This window comes from Dromiciops gliroides, chromosome 3 (genome assembly GCF_019393635.1).
Source record: "Dromiciops gliroides isolate mDroGli1 chromosome 3, mDroGli1.pri, whole genome shotgun sequence".
NCBI classification, from domain to species: domain Eukaryota; kingdom Metazoa; phylum Chordata; class Mammalia; order Microbiotheria; family Microbiotheriidae; genus Dromiciops; species Dromiciops gliroides.
This window is the reverse complement of record NC_057863.1, coordinates 250,090,086-250,113,829: the sequence shown is the minus strand read 5'-3', so window position 1 is coordinate 250,113,829 and position 23,744 is coordinate 250,090,086. Positions and strand designations below refer to the sequence as shown.

Below are 23,744 nucleotides of genomic sequence, written 5' to 3'. Positions count from 1 at the left end.
AGGGTGTTCTGTTTGACAAATATTAATCTCATTTTACCCTCACAACAAACCTGGGAGGTTATGTGTTATTATTGTCCCAATTTTACAGATCTGGAAACTGAAGCAAATTAGAGGTTAAATGACTTTCCCAAGGTCACACAGCTAATGAGAGTGACTAATGCCAAATTCTTTGGTTCTCCTGACTCTAGGGCCAGCATTCTATGCACTGCCATAACTCTTTTATAATATGCTCTAGTCTTCTCAGAGATGCCTATCCATTGCCCTTTAAGCAATCATCAACTTTTTTTCTTTAGGGACTGTATGTATTCCATTAATGCATCTATAAATTATTAGTGGAAGAACCCTGGTATTAAAAAAGACGGGTCTCAAATTCAGGAAGCTTAAAATGATGAAAAGAACTTGACAATTTCCCAAAGCCAATACAGACTATTATTAACCTCCTGCTGTTAAATTCAATAATAAATAGCTCTAGGTTCATAGATTTAAAGCTAGAAGAGACCTTAAGGTCAATCTAGTCCAATTTCCTCATTTTGCAGATGTGAAAACAGAAGCCCATAAATTTTTAATGATTTGTCTAAGGTCACTGGTAGTAAAGCAGCAGTCAGAATCTGAATGCAAGTCTTTTGACTCCATAGCCAGCACTCTTTCTATTGTACCATACTGTCTATCCAACGGCATGTCATAGTCTGTACACATCCTTCAAACACATGATTTTTCCCATGTTGTTATCTGTCCTTCGTTCTTGAAGAGGACCATGACATTGAGGTAATGTCATGACTTGCAGTGAACTGAATTTAAGTGAGGGAGAGCTGTGCAAAGTCACCAACCTCACTCTCTCCTCCAGAGCCATCTGGGTCCAGTGGTAAGATATACATCAGGACACCTGGATTTGACCCTGGATGTTTAAGTCAATTGGGGTTAAGTGACTTGCCCAAGGTCACATAGCTAGTAAGTATTTGAGATAAAACTCAGGTCCTCCTAACTTCAGGGCCAGTGCTCTATCCACTATGCCACCTAGCTGCCCCTTGATTTTTCCCATATGGATAATAGTAACTCATATATAGGGGCAGTGAGGCAGTGTAGTGGACAGAGTGCCAGGCCTGGGGTCAGGAAAACCTGAGTTCCAAGTCCTCCAATCCTTTAATTTAGAAGCTGCTAAATACTGTGGGATCCTGACCATTGCTCCACTATTTCTAAATTGTTTCTTTCTGGCTCCTTACAGTTATTTTCTCCTTGACCTGGGAACTCCAGAATTTGACTATTCATTACAGGGAGTTTTTATTTTGAGATCTCAATTTCTATTTTAGCCTCTGGTTCTAGAATATCAGGGCAATTTTCCTTGATAATTTCTTGGAAAATGATGTTTAGAATCCGTTTTTTTTCTTTTTGATCATGGCTTTCAGGTTGTCCAATAATTCTTAAATTATCTTTTGTGGATCTATTTTCCAGATCAGTTGTTTTTCCAGTAAGTAACAGGCTCCCAGGGGCAGCTAGGTGACGTGGTGGATAGAGCACTGGCCCTGAATTCAGGAGGACCTGATCCAGCCTCAGACACTTGACACTTAATAGCTGTGTGACCCTGGGGAAGTCACCTAACCCCAATTGCCTCACCCCCCCCCAAAAAAGTATGATTTTGTAATTGTCTCTATGTTGGTGATGATTACACTAACCCTGACAAACAAAACCTTTTCTAAATTAAAAAAAAAAATTCAGATATCATCTAGGCAAGCCAGCAACCAGGCCCTGAGTCACAGGACAGCCCAGTGGTAAAGGCAAAGAGCCCCTGGCACAGCATGGTGATGAGGCCCCATGGCTCTCAGCATTTTCTTCTATTTTTTTTTTCTTCTTTTGGTTTTATTATCTTTTCTTTTTTTGGCAGGGCAATGAAGGTTAAGTGACTTGCCCAGGGTCACACAGCTAATAAGTGTAAAGTGTCTGAGGCCGAATTTGAACTCCTGAATCCAGGGCCAGTGCTTTATCCACTGTGCCACCTAGCTGCACCCCACCCCCCTTATTGTTTCTTGATGTCTCACAGAGTCATTAACTTCCATTTGCCCAATTTTAATTTTTAAGGAATTATTTTCTTCAGTGAATTTTCGTACCTCCTTTTCTATTTAGCCAATTCTACTTTTTAAGAAGTTGTTTTCTTCAGTGGAGTTTTCTACCTCCTTTTCCATTTTTTTTTTTTTTTGCTTCTTTCACCAAGTACAAAATTTTGATTCTTTTTTCGTGATTCTCTTGCATCAATCTCAATTTTTCTTTTACTTCTCTAATTTGATTATTTAAATCCTTTTTGAACATTTCTAGTAGTTCTTTTTGGGCCTGAGACCAATTCACATTTTTCTTTGAGGCTTTGAATATAGGCAGTTTGACAGTGTTGTCCTCCTGAGTTTCTGTTTGGATCTTCCCTGTCATCAAAGTAGTTTTTTACGGTCAGGTCCTTTTTTTTTTTTTTGCTCATCTTTCATGATTTTTAATGTTAAGGTTGGGCTCTGCTTCTGTGCTGGATAGGGCACTGTGCCAAACTTTTTGAGGGGCTATAGGGCCTTGCTGCTGGACTATAGCAGGAGCTAAGAGCTGTGGGGCTTCACCACTTGGTTGTGCTGGGAATCACGGGGCCTTGCTACTAGTCTGCAATGTGAGCCATGGGTCTAGGTTGCACTGGGATATGCAAACCCTTGCTGCTTGGCTGCACAGGATGTCATGGGGCCTAGAAGCTGGGCTGTGCCAGGGCCCACAGGGCCTCATCACTGTGTTGCTACTGGAGGCTGGGGGGTTGTAGGGCCACACCACTTGGCTACACAGGGAGCTACAGGGCCTCACCACTGGGCCTTGCTGAGAGCCATGGGGCCTCATCACTGTGCTGTGCTGGGGGCTCAATGGCTTCACCACCAGGCTGTCTCAGGGCTCAGGGCCTGATTGCTGCCTTGCCTAAATGATACCTGCATTGAACTGTGATCCCCTTTTACCCCAGTGAGACAGACCTTTCCTAAGTTATCTTGGGCTAGAAAATTGCTTTACCTCATTCTTTTGTTGGTTCTGCTGATCCAGAATTCTTTTTTTTTTGGGGGGGGGGGGCTGGGTAATGGGGGGTTAAGTGACTTGCCCAGGGTCACACAGCTAGTAAGTGTCAAGTATCTGAGGTCGGATTTGAACTCAGATACTCCTGAATCCAGGGCCGGTGCTTTATCCACAGCGCCACCTAGCTGCCCCCAGAATTCATTTTAAGGCATTATTTTATAGTTATTTAGAGGTAAATTTGAGAGACTTCAGGCAAGTTCCTTCCTTCCCTACTCCGCTATCTTGGCTCTGCCCCTCTAAGGGTAGAAAACAAGTGACAGAGAAAAACAGTTCACAGCAGCAAGAATGAAAGAATCAATGGGCTTCCTGAAATCCATGACCAAGTAAAAAATTTGAATTTTATTATTTTTAAAAGAATTTTTTTTATTTTAAGAAATCATAAATCAGTGGAAATCTGTCAGAACCATAACAAAGTAAAAATAGCAAGAACAAACCAGTTACTTCTTAAAACATTAAACTTGTCACACCCAGGTATGTTAAAGTCAAGTCCCAGAGCTTCTAAGTCAAAGAAAAAAAATTATGGTAAGCAAATGGAACAAAAGAATCTTATTCATTTTAATTTCATAATATCCTTTGTTTATATCCCTTTCTCTTCACATTGCCACCACCCTAGTTCAGGTTTCGTACCCCCTTCCTTGTACCACTAGTTTGCTTCACTGCCTCATTTCTCTCCATTCCAATCTAACTTTCGCTCAGCTGCCAAGGAGGTTTTTCCTAAATCATAAGTCTGACCATGTCACCAATCTCATCCCCTACAATCAAGGAAGTCTAGTAGTTACCTATTATTTCCAAGATCAAATATAAACTCCTTTGGCACTCAAAATGCTTCATAAACTGACCCCTTCTTCCCTTACCGTCTTCTAACACTTTCCTTTCCTCTCCATTCATTCTATTTTCCGGAAATGCTGGCTTACTTTTATTTGCTCAAACATGATATTCCATCTCCTGTCTCTGTACTAATGGACCCATGCCTGGAATGCTCTGCTTCTTGGTTTTCCTAACTTTATTCAAAACTCAGTTCTTTCAGAACCTAATGAAACTAACAAAACTATAGATAAAAAAAGATGCTATGCACCTGAAAGGTATTTTTAGTTATTCCTTTTTTTTTTTTTCTCCCTGAAAGGTATTTTTAGAAAATCAGATAGGCTAAAATCTCTGGCAATGCTGAATGGGAATAAGAAGGAATGTACCTATTTTAAGTTTTACATGGCACCTTTACAAAATCTAATCCTGTCCCAGAACACAAAAACTTCTGCAAAAAAAGCAGATTAAAAAAACAAACGGGGCAGCTAGATGGTGCAGTGGATAAAGCACCGGCCCTGGAGTCAGGAGTACCTGAGTTCAAATCCGGCCTCAGACACTTAACACTTACTAGGTGTGTGACCCTGGGCAAGTCACTTAACCCCCATTGTCTCACTAAAAACACACACACACACACCCCAACCCTTTACTGATCATGACACAATAAAAGTATAATAAATGAAGAGTCTTTTATAAAAAGGATTCAAACTTAAATGGAAACTTATTTAATTCTAATAAATTGGGGGCAGCTAGGTGGTGCAGTAGATAAAGCACCGGCCCTGGATTCGGGAGGACCTGAGTTCAAATCCGGCCTCAGACACTCGACACTTACTAGCTGTGTGACCCTGCGCAAGTCACTTAACCCTCATTGCCCTGCCCCTCCCCCCAAAAAACCACAAAAAACCCCCAAATTTATAATTCTAATAAATTGTTAAGTCAAAGAGGAAATTATAGAAACAATAGCTAATTTCATCAAAGAAATTACAAAAATTATGACATACAACAAAAGTTTTGGGGTACGGTCAAAACAATTCTTGGAGAAAATTTTATATCAATGAACTTTTATCAATAAGATAAGGAAAGAAAAGATCAATAAAGTGGCCATGGGGAAAAAAAACCTAAAGAAAAAAATTCTATTCAACACAAAAACAGCAAATTTTAAAATAGAAGAAATAAGCAAAATTGAAGTAAAACAAACAAAAAAACCCCACCTCATACTAAATTGATAAAACTAGCAGCTACTTTTAAGAAATGCTAGTAATACATAAACCATCAGCTAATTTGATTTTTAAAAGGAGAAAATCAGTTGCCAATGTGAAAAATAAAAGCCAAACATTAGAAATTATGTTGACCAACTATATGCTAACAAAATTGATAATTTAAATGAAATAGATGCATATTTATACCCCACTCCACAGTTTAAAGGAATAAGAAACAGAAAATTTATATAACCTAATACCATATAAAAAAGAAATTGAACAAGTCTTTAGGGATTCTCTCCCCAAAAGTCCAGTGTCAGATGGACCTTAGCCTCTAAAACCCTGGAACAGTACAGTAGGTACCAGGAGATCAAGTCAAATTGCTGGCCCTAACCCAGGGTGCAAGAAGATAAAGACTAGATTGATGAGTTGGCTTCCAATGTTTACAAATGGATTCTATCAAATTTCAAAAACCAAGCAATTTTAATACTAAATAATGTTTGCAAAAATAGGGAAAGGAGTCCTACCAAACGTTTTATGATGTAACTATGGTGTTGACACCTAAACCAAAGAGAGATAAAGCAGAGAAAGAAAAGACAGACCAATATGTCTAATGACCATCAAGACACAACTGATATTGAATAAAATATTAGCAAAGAGGGTAAAACAAAACATACCAACAGCTAGTATTTTCTGTTATGAAGAAATGCTATAGGTCTCTTCAATATGATCATGGAAAAAGCAAGGATGTTCCATTATTGTCACCATTATTATTTGATATAGTTCTAAAAATGCTATCTATAGCAATTAAAATGAGAAATCTATGGAAAAACAAAGGCAAAGAAGAAGCAAAATCAGTGCTTTATGCAGATTATATGCTTTATTTAGAGAATCTTAGATATTTAACTAAAAGATTAGCTAGATATAAAATAAACCCACAAAAAAAAAAATCAGCCTTTTTGTGTATTACTAACAAACTGAGCAGAAACGGAAAAAGAAATTATTTTAAAATAACTACAGAATGTATCCAATATCAAGAAATACACTTACCTAGATACAACCAACACAGGGTTATAACTATAAAACTTCACAGAAATATATACTTAAATAATTGGAGAGATACTTGGTTAGGTTGTACCTTCTTGTATTTTTCTTTGTTTTATGGTTGCTATAGTCAAAGAATTTAAAGCCAAGGGGCTGGCCTAATAATGATATTTCTTTCAGTACTTAGCCAGGCTGGTCCTTGGAAACCAGTTAAAAATAAAACATATAGCAGCTGCTAGGTGGTACAGTGGATAAAACACTGGCCCTGGAGTCAGGAGGACCTGAGTTCAAATCTAGCCTCAGACACTTAACACTTACTAGCTGTGTGACCCTGGGGCAAGTCACTTAACCCCAATTGCCTCAAAAAAAAAAAAAACCCAACATATTATAAGATAGTAAAAAGTTATGAAAGAAAATGGGCTTGGGAGAGAGAAGAGAGAAAAAACAAAGGGAGAGGGAGGAAGTTAACTGAAGGAGAGTCTGGACTGGTATCCTTACAATGCCAAAAGAAAGCCCCAAGAATACTGGATTGGTCCTATGTAGAAAACTCATTGAAGGATATGGATAAGATTCTCATTGGAAGGACAGGCATGCATAGATTATAATCTGTATTGTTGGAAGGAAACCTTCACAATGATAAGAACTTGGATCCATTTGAGTTTTTTGAGTGTAATGATTAAGAACCCAATAGTTTAGAGACCAATTACCATTCCCTTAGATCAGGACTTTTTCAACTTTTTCCACTTGTGACCCCTTTTCGCCTGAGAAATATTTACACAACCCCAGGTATATAGGTATATAAAATAGCTATACATAACCTTTTGCTACTGCCAAACTTTTCACGGCCCCCTACATTCAGTTATGTGACCCCATATGGGGTTGAGACCCACAGTTTAAGAAGCTAGGCCCTAGATCAGACACCTCATGGTCAAAGGGTCAAATTTATACACATATATATATAAAGGGTCAAATTTTTGTAGCATAATATTCTATGATAAAGTGATGGTAAAAATATTAGAACTCATGTTTTGGTTCCACACTGGAGGTTGAGTAGGCTAAGTGCTATAATCATGGAACTCTAGACACCTGGAACTACCCCTGTTGCTGGTTGGTTTTAACACAGTAGTATAAGAGATAACTGAAATTTAGAGCTGAGAATACCCTAGAGAAGGTATCAAATATAACTGAAACCATCAGCCAAGGTCAAATAAAAAGTCTGAAATCACAGGTCACAGTGAAGCTAAATCAAAATCAAAACAACCATCAGTTTTATCCCAGACATAACTAAGCAAAAACTTCCTTGACAAGTAGTTAGTCATCCAGCCTCTGCTTGAAGACCTCCGGTAATAGAGAATTCATTATCTCTCTCCATAATAATCCATTCTACTGGGGGAAGGAAGGTGTGGGGATGGAACCCTAACACCACTAAATTGTTGTTATTTTTAAAAATATATGATTTGACTTCATACAAACTCTTGGCCCTTATTTAACCTTCATTATTCCTGAGTCAGTGCTTTCCAGAGGAGATTTTACTTTTCTAATTATGTCTACCTACCATTTAGAAACCACAACAGACGTTATTTGCTAAAGGCAGGAGTAAAAATAGATTTAAAACTGTGTTTAGAAAATTATATGGGAGTTTAACAAAAATGAGAAAAAGAAACATTCTTTCTATGTGGTGCAGTAGGCAGACTGATGGACTTGAAAGTCAGAAAAATCTGAGTTCAAATCCAGCCTCAGACACTTATGAGCTGTGTGATCCTTGGCAAGTCACTTAGCCTTTCTGTGCCTCAATTTCTTTATTTGTAAAATAGAGATAATGAGGCTGCTAGGTGGCACAGTGGATAAAGTTCTGGCCCTGGATTCAAATCTGGCCTCATACACTTGACACTAGCTGTGTGACCCTGGGCAAATCACTTAACCCTCATTGCCCCACAGAAAGAAAGAAAGAAGATAATAATAACACCTACCTTGTAGAGCTGTTGTGAGGTTCAACTAAGATAATACTTTGTATTTTGAACTTAAAGTTCTATATAAATGCTAGCTATTTTTAGTTGAGGTCATAAATACTCTAGTGCAGCAAGTCTGACATCTTTCTCTCCAAATATAGCTAAAAAACCTCTGATACTGAGCTCAGAGGTCACCTGACATTTCAGAATTCTAGTGGTGACATGAACTTTTTAAGTCATCCAGTCTAATTCCCTTACTTTATAGATGTATAACAGAGGAACAGGGAGATTTAAAATTGATTGGCCTCTCTGCTTCTGATACTCCTAGTGATCTCTAGAACACAACAGCCCAGAGCCTATAGGTAAAAGACTAGCACAGAACACGGAAAGTATGTGGCTGACGGGATCAGTGAGGAAGTAACTAAAGAAATCAATATATGCAGTGGTATGTGTTAGAGATTTGAATGAATGTCTCTCTCTGTGATTTTTGTTTTGAGGAATGTGATGAAAGAACATGTAACTCAAAAGCCTCTTTCCTTCATTTTTCACATAACTATTCTAAAATCTAAAAAAAGTTTAATAACTATACCATAATTTATTCTGTATTTTTCCTATCCAAAATTTACAAAAAGGAAAAAAACCCCACAAAAGGTAACATAAATAATCAAGTAATGAGGAACATGCAAAATATGATGAAGCTTACACATATATTTATATATGTATAGTATGTATGCATATTTATGTATCTAGTATGTGTGTATATTTAATACCAATAGTAAAAAGAAAAGTTTGGCTGCTCAGTAAATTAAAAATACTTACAACAAAAGAAGTGAAAGCCAAAACTGGTCTGAATTTTCAAATGTTCCAATACTGAAATCACTCTCTAATGCAAGCAAGGAGAACCTTTTAAAATTATTTTGCTTCTTAAATAATAAATCTCTAAATATCACTAGAATGATGAGTAAGGAAGATTTAAGAATAGGAGTTTGGTACCTCTTTTTTCAGAGAGAGAGAAAAAGAGAGAGAGAGACAGAGACAGAGAGAGAGAGAGACACACACACACACACACACACACACAGAGACAGAGGCACAAAGACAGAGAGACAGAGAAAGAGAGACATAAACAGGCAGGCAGACAGTGTTTATTGTCTGAGGACGAGCCTAGCTAAAGTCAAAGAAATTCATTACCACACTGGCCAGAGAAGGATAAATTTTTAGGCTACAGTAACTTTCAAAGACCATATACCAAGTCATAGAGGGGCTATGATCTGAAACAATGGAAAAAATACCCAAGCTGATGAAATCATATTATCATTTATTGTTGTACAAGATATATCTATAGAACATCAAAATAGGAGGAAAAGCTACCAGACAATCTCTATGGTTTCCTCTAGTTCTATCCTTATTATTTTTCTATTATAGTTTACTGCTCATGAAATCCCATCTTTAACAAAATTTGTTTTTTAAAAAAAAATACCTTCAGTCTTAAAACAATTTTTAAAGCTAACAACTTGATGCCTAAAGCTACTGCTATTGTTGGAAAATGTAAAAGGAAATATATGCTATCACTTACAATTCAAAATCTTTTATTTGAACAAACTGTTCTTCGAAATGGAATAGAACCTTTGGAGATTTGATAACATTCTCTAACTAAGGATACCCAGCCACTGGCGTTAACATAAGTATCAATATTGTGGAAGTCAGATTATTATCCTGTACAATTCAAAAAAGACAAAATAAAGGTTTCCCTGAGCTTTTAAAATGAAAATCCAATACATGGCAAGTTTCCTCTCTTCCCCCTGCTGATTTCATTCATTTTTCAATTTCAATCCACAATCCAATCCAATCCTCAATTATTACCTCTAAGAGGATAACTTGCAAATGTCTAGGTCCTTTCCTCACAATCTCTCCCTGGAGTTCTAATCCTACATTTCTAGTTGCCTGCTGGTCATCTTTATAATATGTTCAAAAGTAAAACTAAACCCCTGTCCCCCTTCTATAAAACATACTGGCCTTTCCTTCCAACTTTGTTATTTCTTTTTAAAATAACCATCACAGTCTTGAAACCCAAATATACTTTGACTTTTCCCTTACTATCACTGTATACTTCGTGATTCTACAGGAAAACACTGAGGAGTCTATTTCTCACATTGGTTCCCTCTTTTGCTACTCACATGCCCACAACCCTAATTCTGGTTCTCACCTCTCACCTAGACTATTGTAGAATTTCTTAGCTGCTCTCCCTACTTTTAATATCCCCTCTCTTCAACCAATCCTTCACACAGATATAAAAAATAATCTCCCTAATAATGCACAAGTCTGAGCATGTAATTCCCCTGCTAAAAACCAAAAAACTTTTAGTAGCTCCCTATTGCCTAGAGCAGGGTTTTGCCTACCGTAGCTATTTACATTTTAAAATAGAGTATAACTTGAGTAAAAACAAACAACCTAAAACAATCTGCATCTAGAAGGGAATTTAGAATCCATTCAGCCCAATGACTTTATTTTAACAGAGAAAATTCAGGCCCACAGAAGTTATGTGACTTGCCTATGATCACAAAAGTAAAAAGGATCAGAAGTAGGATGTGAACTCATTTCCTCTGACTCCGAAGCTAGTGATCTTTCTACTTGTACCACGCCCACAAAACTGAAAATGCCAGGCTTGATGAAATCAATTTGGTTTGGTTTGGTTTGGTTTGATGAGGCAGCTCCTAACTCCATCACAAAGCAGCCATCACATTCCTGGAGTCAGTTCTTCTACAGGCTAAACATACTCAATTCACAGGGATCCCAGAGATCCCAGACCTGGCAGGAACCTGGCAGGCCCTTTCTTCCAACTCCCCGTATTTCACAGGTAAGGAATCTAAGGCCGGGGAAGAGAGTTGCCTTGGCCAAGGTCATACCATGTGAGCCTTGGTCTTTTGAGCCCAGAACCAGTTCTCTTCCTATTCTACCATATGATGCCATGAAGGCTGTGCACTTCTGACTTCTCCATCATGCCCCCAGGAACCTCTTCTTTGGGCGCTTCATCCTCCCATAGGACAGAATCAGATGCCTTGGCACTCGCTCCTCAGCCTCTCCCTTCGGGGATCTGCAGTGTGCTCCAACACCTCCATAGCTCCATTTCCTGCAGGCTGCACTCCTTTCTGCCTTCTCTGTTATCCCCCTGTGCCAGAGCCCTCCCTCTCCCCACTCCCCCCAGCTCATCTGTCTCCTTCTGTGTGCTGTCTTCTTCCTTAGCCTGTAAGCTCCTTCAGGGCAAGGGCTGTCTTTCCTTTTCATACCTTATCCCCAAAGCTTAGCACAGTGCCTGGCACATAGCAGGCACTTAAATGTTTACTTAGCAACCGTCATGTCCAGGGTCACACAACTAACAAAGTGACCGAGGGAAGATTTGAACTCATGTCTCTGATTCTAAGTTAAAAGAAGCTCTATCCACTGTGCCACCTAGCTTTCTCCTCTAGTTTAATAAGGGCTGAGCTGACTTTTTGCTTCACAAAGTATAGGTCTTTTACATACATTATCATTACATAATTTTGACACCCACTGTTTATAGGTTCCAGGATTAAATGTTCCTCCTAATACATTACCACCAATAAAAAAAACTTCACCAGCACACAAGACTTTATCTATCTTAAACTGAACATGACTCCTATAATAGACCACACCTCTCTTAGCAAATATCAGACAAATATAGAGGTTATATGAATGGGATATGCATTCCCATTTATTGCACTGCTAAATTAAAAGGGAACACTGTTACCAGATAATCAATGCACCTTTTTATTTGTGGAGCTACAGCCCAAAAAAAGCTCAATTTAAGCAATCAGGACATCCAAGAATATGCATATAACATGGTAAGGAGGTGAAAAAGTATAGGAATTTGCTATCCCCTAAGGCCATGGTCTCCAAAATGGAGGCTGAGCATGGGAGAAGATGCCTTTATCCAAAGGTTATTGATAAGACACATTCAGGGGTGTATAATTCATTATGAGAAGGTAGAAGAAAGATGAGTCACATCCCATTCTTGTGACAGCCAATCCTGGGCCTTGTCTTCAACATAACTACATCTACCTTTATCTCTTAACAATCCCTCACTGCCCTCCTCCCCCACCTATTTCCTCTTCTGAGTGTTTTCCAAACCTTTCTCATTCAGAGCCAGATTATGGCCCCTCAGGGTTCCTAGGTATATGCAGCAGTAGCTGTGCATGTGCCATTGGGCCCTCAACCCTTAACCTATCAGAGATGATGATGGCCACAAAACTCTCCTGCAGACCCTGAGTTGGTGGAAGTGCCCTAGGAATAAGAGAGATGCCTCTTCCTTAGTAATGAAGACGACGACAACAATAACAGTAACAATAATAGCTACCATTTATATAGCTCTTACTATGTGCCAGATACTGCGCCAAGCACTTTACAAATACGATCTCATCTAATTCTCACAACAATTCTGGGAAGTAGGTGCTATCATTAACACAATTTTACAGATGAGAGAACTGAAGCAAACAGAGGTTAAGTGACTTGCCCAGGGTCACACAAGCAGAAGTGTCCAAGGTGTTATTTGGATTCCTGTCTTCCAGACTCAAGGCCCACAGCTTCATTTCACCTAGCTACCAAAACCCATTTCCCCCAAGCCCTTTTCATTTGAGTTGAACAGAGTGATTTCCAAAAGATTGTCCAAGCAGAGATACATGATCATCTGCATTATATTTCATTATGTTATCTTTCCCTACAAAACCTATACTCTTTCAAATTTATTAATGTGGAGGAAGGCACCATCTTTTTAGTCAACCAGGTTCTCATAACTTTGGCATCATCTTTGACTCCTCACTTTCCCTCACCCCATATATCCAATCAATTCCCAGATACTATCAATTTTGCCTCCACACATCACATTTGTCCTTTTTTCTCTACTCACAGGAACCACCCAACTTCACATCTTAATATCTCTTGCCTTCACTATTACAATAGCCTCTTAATTGGTCTCCCTGCCTCAAGACTCCCCATATGACCTTTTTGTTTTGTTTTTGGTGGGGTGTTTTTGGTGAGGCAATTGGGGTTAAGTGACTTGCCCAGGGTCACACAGCTAGTAAGTGTCAAGTGTCTGAGGCTGGATTTGAACTCAGGTCCTCCTGATTCCAGGGCCAGTGCTCTATCTACTGCGCCACCTAGCTGCCCCATGATCTTAAAATATGTAGTGAGAACAATTTACTTGAAGATAGCCTTTAACAGTATATTTAATTACATGAAGTTAAGTGGTCGTGGTTTAATCTTTTTCTCTCTCTCTCTTTCGTTCGTTCATTCGTTCCTTCCTTCCTTTTGAATAAGCATATCAGGGTCTAATTTTCACTACCCTTCTCAGTCCACTCTGTGGATGTGAACATGTGGTCTATTATATAAAATCATCTATTAAAGTTGGCTTGTTTCATCAAGTATTTTTTTCAAAGATGCCTTCATGCACAAAAAAACCCCTATTTTCTTGCAATATTTTCTCCTTAAAAAAAAAAAAAGTCTAGCAATATTTTCTCCTTGGCCTGGGAGTTCTGGAATTTGGCTATAATATTCCTGGAAGTTTTCATTTTGGGATCTCTTTCAGGAGGTGACCAGTGGATTCTTTCAATTTCTATTTTACCTTCTGTTTCTAGAATATCAGGGTAATTTTCCCTGACAATCTTTTGGAAGATGATATCTAAGCTCTTTTTTTGATCATATTTTTCAGGTAGCCCAATAATTTTAAAATTCTCTCTCCTGGATCTATTTTCCAGGTCAGCTGTTTTCCCAAGGAGATATTTCACATTGCCCTCTATTTTTTTATTCATTTGGATTTGCTTTATTGTCTCTTGATTTCTCATAGTCATTAGCTTCCGTTTGTTCAATCCTAATTCTTAAGCAATTCTTTTCTTCAGAGAGCTTTTCCATTTGGCTTTTCAACCTGTTGACTTTTTTTTTCATGACTTTCCTGCATCACTCTCATTTCTCTTTCCATTTTTTCCTCTACCTCTCTTACTTTTCCCTCTACCACTCTTACTTCATCTTCAAAGTCCTTTTTAGCACTTCTATGGCCTGAGACTAATTCATATTTTTCTTGGAAGCTTTGGATGGAGGAGTTTTGACTTTGTTATTTTCTTCTGAGGGTGTATTTTGATCTTCCTTGTCACCAAAGAAACTTCTACGATCTACGTCTTTTTCTTAAAGTGGGGCACTGCTTCCAGGATGCACTGTCCTAAGCTTCAGGGGGTCCCAGGTGGTATGATTTAAGGAGAGGCATGTTCTGCACTCACTGGGCCTGTGCTCTGGTCTGTACATAGCCCCAGGCCAACTTGCTCTTTAACCCGGAAACAAAATTCTGTTTCACTATGGTTGCAAGTTCCATGTGAGCCTGTGTTCCTCCCCCCAACCTGGATCTGCCACTCAAGACTACTTCCAGGTTTCCAGGAAGGACAAAACAACCGAGTTCTGCCTCAGCACCAGCAGAGACCCCTGTAATCTCCCCCCTGGCCAGCTGCTTAGCCCTCTCACCAGACCCTGAGCTTAGTTCCAGAAGAAGTTGCCACTGCAGCCGATTCAGAGGCTCCAGGGGTATCTTTCTCTGTTGTGGCCTGGGGCTGAATCTGCATGCATGGCAGCAGGGCTGTGCTCTGCTTTCACCCTGGTACAAGAGACCTTTCCTGCTGACCTTCTAAGTCATCTTTGGCTGGAAAATGATCTCACGCTGGCCTTTTCTGGGTTCTGCTGCTCCAGGAATTGTCTTATGGCTTTATTTGGAGGTTTGTGGAGTGATCGTGTGGGAAGCTCTGAGAGGTTACTGCCTTTCCTCTGCCATAGTGGCTCACAAAAACTATTTTCATAGAGATTTTGATGTCCAGGAAAAGAAACCATTTATTAATATCTTTTTTTTTTTTTGTGGGGCAATGGGGGTTAAGTGACTTGCCCAGGGTCACACAGCTAGTAAGTGGCAAGTGTCTGAGGCCGGATTTGAACTCAGGTCAGAAACATTGCTAGTAAACAAAAAAACAAAAACAAAAAAAGGGGGCAGCTAGGTGGCACAGTGGATAGAGCACCGGCCCTGGAGTCAGGAAGACCCGAGTTCAAATCCAGCCTCAGACACTTAACACTTACTAGCTGTGTGACCCTGGGCAAGTCACTTAACCCCAACTGCCTCACAAAAACAAAAAACAAAAACAGAATCATTGCTAGTTCAACTAATACTTGTCAGTACTGACATTCACCTGGCTTAGTTTTTGAGAAGCTAGGGCTACCTTCCTCCATGGCATGAAAAATTGCTAAAATAGCATCTTTGTGTAGGCACAAAATCACACCAAGGTAAAAATTAACCATCAAAATCCACAAAGCCACCCAAATAGAAAAACTAACAGTACTTCTAGCTTAGAATTTTTTTGCACAGGCCATATGGGAAGTTGCTTATGCACAAAGCAATTCAATTATGAACTAGCTTTTTAACATACCATTTTGTCTTCACAAGAATTAACATAGCTAGCTCCTTAAGTAAGTTATTTGCTAAATTTCTTTTCTACTTCTGCCAACTCTTTTACATAAATCTAAAACAATCTCAAAAATGTGAAAAATTCAAGTATAACAAAGAAACCCCTTTTTTTAAAAAAGGAAAAAATGTGGAAGGAGATAAATATCCATCAATTAACATCTAAATTAAGAAATTAAAAATATATGAATATAAAATGTTACCTGCAAAAGTCCTCCATCATCAAAACGTAGCACTTCTATTATGCTATCCGACTGAATGAATGCTGTGAAAATAAAAACAATGGAATTTTATTAATAAGAATACAAATTAAATTTCAATCTATAATTACAGTCTCTAGACTGTAATTTAAAGAAAAGTCTTATATTCTAAACATGGATTTTATTTGATGGTTCAACATCAGAATAAAAATGTTAATTCAGTTAGTAATCACTCAATACAATAATATCAGTATAATAGTACAACCTCAATAATAAGTAGTTTTAACTAACTTTCTACCAACCAGGCTGCACAAGTAACATCTAATTTTGTATGAGTTTCTTAACTCTGGCAATGACAAGCTATGAAATGGAGAAAGTTTCAAAATGATCCTTTGTCCTAGTAGCCAACTTTCAATTCTGCACAGATGATGATAGAAAAGGGGGTAGAAGGTGCTAATAATCCCCCTTTTGGGGCTGGCTACAAATATTAAACAGCTGCTGGCAACACTAAATCTGAGATCCTTGTCCAAAAGCCAAAAATTGAGTATTCTACTGGAGGAGTTAAAGCATAATTGATCTTAATATTATCACTGAAAATAAAGTCAGAAAGCACTTCTGGTGGAATCAAAGAACTGGAAACAAAGGAGATGTCCATAAATTAGAGAATAGCTAAACAAATTAAGGTACATGAATGTTTTGGAATATTACTCTGCCATAGGAAACAATGACTATGATGAATACTGAGAAGCAGGGAAAGATTTATGTAAACTGATGCAAAGTACACAACAATTACAATAATGCAAACACAACTAGCATAAGCAGCATGGATCCAAAGAAGAGAGAGGTCCATGAATGGTGGAACATTACATATTTTTTTCCAGTGTATTTATAGGATTTGCTGATTGCTTTTTTCTTCCTCTTTTTTTAAAAAAAACAAAACAAAGCAAAAACTTTGTTAAAAGATAGTCTCAGGGTGCAGTGGATAAAGCACTGGTCCTGGATTCAGGAGGATCTGAGTTCAAATCCAGCCTCAGACACTTGACACTACCTGTGTGACCCTGGGCAAGTCACTCAGGGAGGGTGGGGAGGAAGGGTTATAGAGGGAAATTTAAGCAGTCAAAAAATGTGTCAATTGTGGGGTTTTTTTTTTGGGGGGGGGTGGTAAAGAAAGAAGATGAAGCAAAAAGCCAGAATGAAGTGACAACTAAATGGGGATAAAAAGGCCACAAGTTTGTCCTTGGACCCCCCCCCCAAAAAAAATGGATTTGGCAAAGAGTTGGTTCAAAGGTAACAGCATTTAATGGGCCATTTGGTCACCTCACGTAGCAATGATAGTATTAGTTTCTGCAAAGACAACCATGGAAATAATTGTAGTTTCTTCTGCATCTGTTGCATATGATGAGGAAAAGAAATTCTCTAAGAATGTCAAGAGCATTCAGATAAAATCACCATATACCTTCATTTTAGTGACTTGAAAGTACAGGTAGGCTAAAAAGGAGAAAAAAAATTGGAAAAGGATTCAAGAATTTAAAAAAAAAGAGCATAAATTATACAGAAGACATACCTACATATAGCAGCATGAGTATCTTCAAATACAAAGGCTGATAGCACTACACAGAGTGAATACCAAATAAGATCATAAAAACTAGACTGATTTTAATAAGAAATTATTGGCTCTTGATATGGCCAGACAACCAACTTAATAAAGCAAAGATAAAAATAAATAAACTAGAAGAACAAAAGGGAGAAGAAAATATATGCAATTTAAGCCAACTTATACAAGCAAGTGATGAAAATGGGAAAAGAATAAAAGAATAAATACAAACACTGAACTTCCTCAGAAAATTAGAATCTATGTAAGTTAGCTGACATAACGAGGGAACTGAGAAAGTTTCGGAACTATCTCAACCAAGAGAGAAATATGGGAGCCAAAGGTAACAGCAGTTTTATATATAAACTACTTCTTATGGAAGAGCTCCGTGGATAACAACCGTTTGCCTCAGAAAATACCAAGAAACAGTGGAAGCAAAAAACAAGTTTATGGAAAACTTGGCAAGAAGCTGAACTAAGAAATACCATCTCCAAGGATTATTTGAGGAATATATGAAAAATATAAAAGAATGTCTGAAGATGTTTATAAAAACCTCATTCCACTATCAAAGACTGTGGGTCTTCTACATTTTGACAAATTACAGGTCCTAATATGCCACATAAGGAAGGAGAAACAACTAAATCAAACAAAAGATATAAGAACAATTGTACTAAACCAAAGAATGTACATACTGAGACAACAAAACGTCGAGGGCAGAGAGGAATCAATTCTCAAAGTATTGCAAAGAAGATAGGACGCCAAAAGTTTGGGAAAGAACCTGTGCCTCACACTGGGTGGATCCCTGTGGCAAACTTGTAGGAACACATGGAAAAGAAGAGCACAGGATGAGCAGACATAAATGATTGGCTACCCGTATCACTGGAAGGAACATACAGATCCATCTGAGTATTGCTACCAAAAGGGGGAAAAAAAAAAAGGCATAGAGAGAACACCAAGTACAATCCATGTTTACTTTCTCACACAAAATTTTTTTATGAAAATAATAAGTGTAGGGAGGGTATTCTTTTTGTTTTGTTTTGTTTGTTTGTTTGTTTGGGGTTTTTTTGCGGGGCAATGGGGGTTAAGTGACTTGCCCAGGGTCACACAGCTGGTCAAGTGTCTGAGGTCGGATTTGAACTCAGGTACTCCTGAATCCAGGGCCGGTGCTTTATCTACTGCACCACCTAGCCGCCCCCCCCCCCCCGGGGTATTCTTAATATAAGTTTGAGACCGGAAGAGTCAAGCTTTCTCATAGAATATTCTATAGCAAGTCACATCTTTTCATTCACACAAATGACTCAAAGGTATACAAAATAAAAGATCCCATTTTCCTTCTTTTTCTTTACTATAAATTATTTTATTTAATAAATTATTTTATTTAAGGTTCTGCCTTCTAAAACATATCTCAAATGCATGTTAAAGTCATAAAAAATTCTTTGAAAGATATAAATGAAAATTTATTTTCCTCTAACTGCCCTCATTAGTATCATGTGAAACAAAAAAAGGGGAGGCATATGCAACATTGGTGTTTGTCACTGTCACCATGCTAGATGTGAGAGGCAGCATAATGAAGAAAAAATAGGGCTCTGACCTAGATTCGAATTCCAACTCTAATACTTCATACTTGTTTCTTGGGGAAGTCACTTAACCTCATAGTACCTTAATTTCCTCATCTAAAAAATGACAAATTTAAAATTATAAGACTAGTGTCTTTTATATATATAAAACCACATGTGTATATGTGCACATACATGTATATGAATTTGGGTGTATATCTATCTGTCCTTATATTTTTTGTCCTTTCCTACTTCATCTCACCAATGCTCAGATCAATCCTGTGAAAAATTCGGAAGATAGACTATGATAAAGATTCAGATTCTGTGGTTCTGAGAAGGTAAACAATGACTCTAAGGTCACATAGCTAATAAATAGCAGACATGATAGAATTTAGTTTTCTGAGTTCACAGTTTTTTCTTTTTTTTTTCTTTTTCTTTTTTTAGTGAGGCAATTGGGGTTAAGTGACTTGCCCAGGGTCACACAGCTAGTAAGCATTAAGTGTCTGAGGTCAGATTTAAACTCAGGTACTCCTGAATCCAGGGCTGGTGCTCTATCCACTGCGCCACCTAGCCGCCCCAACACAGCTTTTTCTTTTAAGCAATACATTTTGACATAATTGTTTGCAAATAAACACCTCCATCCTTTAATAGTGTACCCCCTTTAAATAATTGTTTAAAACAGTTAAGAAAAACCACCCAACAAAATTGAATTGATAGTTTACATGTTACACTATTATAGTTCAACATTTCTTAAGGAAAAAATTTGGTTTAGAGATGTGAGCTAGGGTGAACTAAACCAAACACTAGAAACAACACTGGAAAGAATCTTGGTTTTAGGTACTTATCTTTATTGATTCCACTGTACTTATATTGATTTTTTTCTGGTTCTATTTTCTTCTATCTATACTGGTTCATATATGTCTTTCCTCATGGCATAATAATGTTCAATTATAGTCATATGATGGTTTATTCAACAATTCCTCAATTGTTGGACACATAATTTGAGTCCGTATTTTTATTAGCACAAGTAGAGCTACTACAAATATTTTGACCTATGTGAGACTCACTGGGAAAGACCCTGATGTTAGGAAAGATTGAAGGGAGAAGGGAACAGAGGAGGATGAAATGGATAGTGTCATGGAAATAACAAGCATGAATTTGGACAAACTTTGAGAGAGAGCGGAGTACAGAAGGGCCTGTTGTGGCATTGTGAAGAGTTGGATACAACTAAATGACCAATATGAGAGAGACTCCCTTTTTTGAGTTATAGAAACCAAACAGTAAAGGGCATTGGATCAAAGAGTATGGATAGTTTAGTCACTTTTCTTACATAGTTCCAGATAGTATATTTATGTGTTGGTTAGTCTTCCCAGAGTCCCTATTTCTTTTACTACTTTTGCAAATTAAAGGGGTGTATGGTAATACATCAGTCTTGTTTTAGTTTGTGTTTCTCTTATTATCCATGATTCAGAGTACTTTTTCACATGGTTGATATTAGTTTGTATCTTTCCTTTTTGAAAATCGTCAGTTCATATCCTTTGACTATTGGAAAGCAATTCAGGCTTTATAGACGTGTCGATTTCCTGGAAATTGTGGATATCACTTTTATTAGAGACATTTGATCCAAAAATTGATAAAAGAAACCAATATTTCTTATTCTAAGCTTTACTGTTTTTATTTATAGAAAAACTTTTAAATTTTAAACAAAATTGTCTCATGAGAGCTATTAAAAACACGAATGTTACATCTCCTCTAGTATTCTGTTAATTGTGTTTTGTAGCCTTTCCCTTTATTCATTTGGCATTCAACATACTGAAATACATTCATTTCAGACTATTTTCTGACAGACTGCTTTAGAGTTCCTTCACCTTCGTGCTTTCTGTGCATAAATTTATCACATACTGAGTTGTTGTCTTGCCTTGCTTCTAGAAATTATCAATCCACTGGTCTACTTTTCTAATTTAAAAAACAACAAAGAATCAAATAGCTTTGGAAATTACTGGTTAATAGTCTGGAATCTGCTAGCATTGGCTTCCATTCAATCTTTTTTTTTTTCCTTTTCCTTTTTTTTTTTTTGAGAGTACAAGGGTATTATTTACCTTAAAATACTTGTCTTTTTGTTGTTTTTATAGAAATGTTATTCTCTGTTCTCTTGGTAGTCTGGCATAGCATACTAAAACTGCATAGTCTAGTCAGGAAAGTGGAATCTCCTAATCATTTATTTATTCCTTACTTCTGTAAAGACTTCTTATAATATATACATATGTATATGACTAAGTTACCTAACATATATTTTGTGCATTTTGTTATAGCAAATTTTCTATTTTTTAAATATTTCAAATATTTCAAGTATTTTTATTTTTCATCCTAATTACTAATAGTAATGTGCAGAAATGTTGGTGAATTTTCTAAATTTATTTTGCATTCTATTACTTTTCCTTATTTTTCCCCTCAATTTCTCCATTGATTTTTCTAAGCAAATCATCATCTATTCACTGTAAATTCATCTTGTTTATTTTAACAACTTGTTTTTCCTTTCTCTGTATTTTGATCAAATTAGCTAACAGCTACATATGGAAATTTAGACAATTTAAAATAAAACAATACATACAAAGACAATGTGTTATTGTGCTAGAAACAAAAGAAAAAAAAGTGAATGTTGCGAAATTATAGAAGAAGCATGACTCAAAAGGAGAGATATGAGAACACGCTCCTACCCCTTTGTGGAGGTGGAAGGTCAACAAGTATTATATAGTAATATATTTTCCAATTTTTTTCAATGTACAATCAATACACTGACAACTGTATAATCAGTTTGTTCTGATTGTTAACTGTACAATTGCTAATGTACATGGGTCATGTTCATCCTTTTCCTTTTTATTTTTGTCTTTAAAAAAGTGTTATTTTTGGGCAGCTAGGTGGCGCAGTGGATAGAGCACCGGCCCTGGAGTCAGGAGTACCTGAGTTCAGGTCCGACCTCAGACACTTAACACTTACTAGCTGTGTGACTCTGGGCAAGTCACTTAACCCCAATTGCCTCACTAAAAAAAAAAAAAGAAAAGAAAAAAGTGTTATTTTTTATATGGGACCACTTTCTGGGAGAGGGAAGGAGAGAGTGAGGAATATTGGGGAAAATTATGGTCCTAGGCAATTAAAAACCATTTTAAAAAAGAAACTCTGGTATATTTGCTTTCGATATATTTCTCATACAATGAGTGTTAACTTCTTGTTTCTTTTTAGGCAGTCTGCCTTCTCTGTCATTTTATTGGCAAGTTCAGTCAATTACACAAAGTTACAATTAAGTTTCTTTCTTCTTCATATTCCATTTTATTTTTTCTTCTTCTCTTAAGCTAGAACTGGATCTTTGTGGTTTTCCTTACCCTAATCCAATCCCAGTTTCTTCCCACAGAGCCCTCACTACCACCACCAGACATCCAGATTATCTTTTTTTTCCAGTCCAGATAAGAATATGATTCAGAATCCTCTCTATTCCCTATCTCCTCCTGCCTCCAATTTTTCTCTTAGTATGAATCACATTTATGTGTGGCATTGCTTTCAACAAAATATTAATTTAATTTATCTCCATGTTCATTCCTTCCTCCTTTTAGACATTAGATATTACAATTCAATTATCTCTGATGTCCTGTACTCTACATAGAAATCTTTTAGCAGTATTATCCAATCAGACATAAATACTACCTACCATAGATGTCAGTTACATAAGAACTTAAATTCTTTCTGCCTGAGGAGGAAGTAGAAAGGACAGAATTTAGATTCAGAAGATATGGTTTACAATCTTAAGTCAGCCACTTACTAGATCTGTGGCTTTGGGCAACTTCTCTCTGGATCTCAGTTTCCTCATTTATAAAAAGAGAGGAATGGACTAGAAGACTTCAAAAGTCCCTCTTGCAATCCTTGTCCCTTCATGGACTTTGTACATAAATGTTCTCTATATAAGGTGAGACTTCTAGCAGACTCTGTACTCTTCTCCTTTACTCTCCCATATAAGTATATAATTCTAGACTTTCTCCAACACCATTTCTCCTTTTCTCATCCTTGACATTCATCTGTGAACCCCCTTTCCCAGAAATACTAATTTATTAAGGAGCCAGGGTGGCGTGGTGAAAGTGGGCACTAGATTTGGAATCAGAAACCCAAGGTCTGCCTCCTTACCACATGATTGATTATCAAACCATTCTATTCCGTTGTACTCCAAATAATTTATTTTATAAATGAGATTTGTACCAAAGAATCTTCGAGGACAGTTTGTTCTTCATAGCCACTGTTGACAGATGAAAAACAGTTTGATTGGTAGGGCTCCCCAGCCCCTCTTTTTGGCCTCTTGCTTGAATGGTACTGTCAGGGTTAAGTTCCCTACTTCTCTACACCTCATTCCTACTTCCCTGTTCCACATTCCTCCTCCTTTATTAGGAAATTTAGAAAATACCTTTATTTTATTGGTCTTAAAGGTCAGTGGTATCAAACTCAAATAGAAACAGGGCCACTAACCGGTATGTGAGGACCCCTGCAGGCCGCATACTGACAGTTGGTAACAGTCATGTTTTTCCCATTTTATTGTAATTTTATTCATTTTGCTAAATACTTTCCAATTTCATTTTTATCTGGTTTGGGTTGGAATCAGTAGTGTTACAGGGCTGCATTGGAAACCTGTGCTATAGATAAAAGGGCAGTTTCTCACTGGTGTTATATTGGCTTTTTCTCAAACATTATATAAGGCTGAGGCCTGGTGGTACCTGAGCCTTCAACAGGACTGTAGAAACATTCCCCCACTACAGATCAGTAGCCCATACACAGAGATTGC

The 23,744-nt window shown here is 37.4% G+C and overlaps 1 protein-coding gene across 1 annotated transcript in view; it reads right to left on the bottom strand.

The window, feature by feature from the left end:
- TMEM131 (transmembrane protein 131) overlaps positions 1 to 23,744 on the bottom strand; it is a 225,571-nt gene that overhangs the window by 133,577 nt on the left and 68,250 nt on the right. The window contains 1 exon segment of the mRNA XM_043993447.1: positions 15,779 to 15,840. Within this exon segment, the coding sequence (XP_043849382.1) occupies positions 15,779 to 15,840 (62 nt within the window).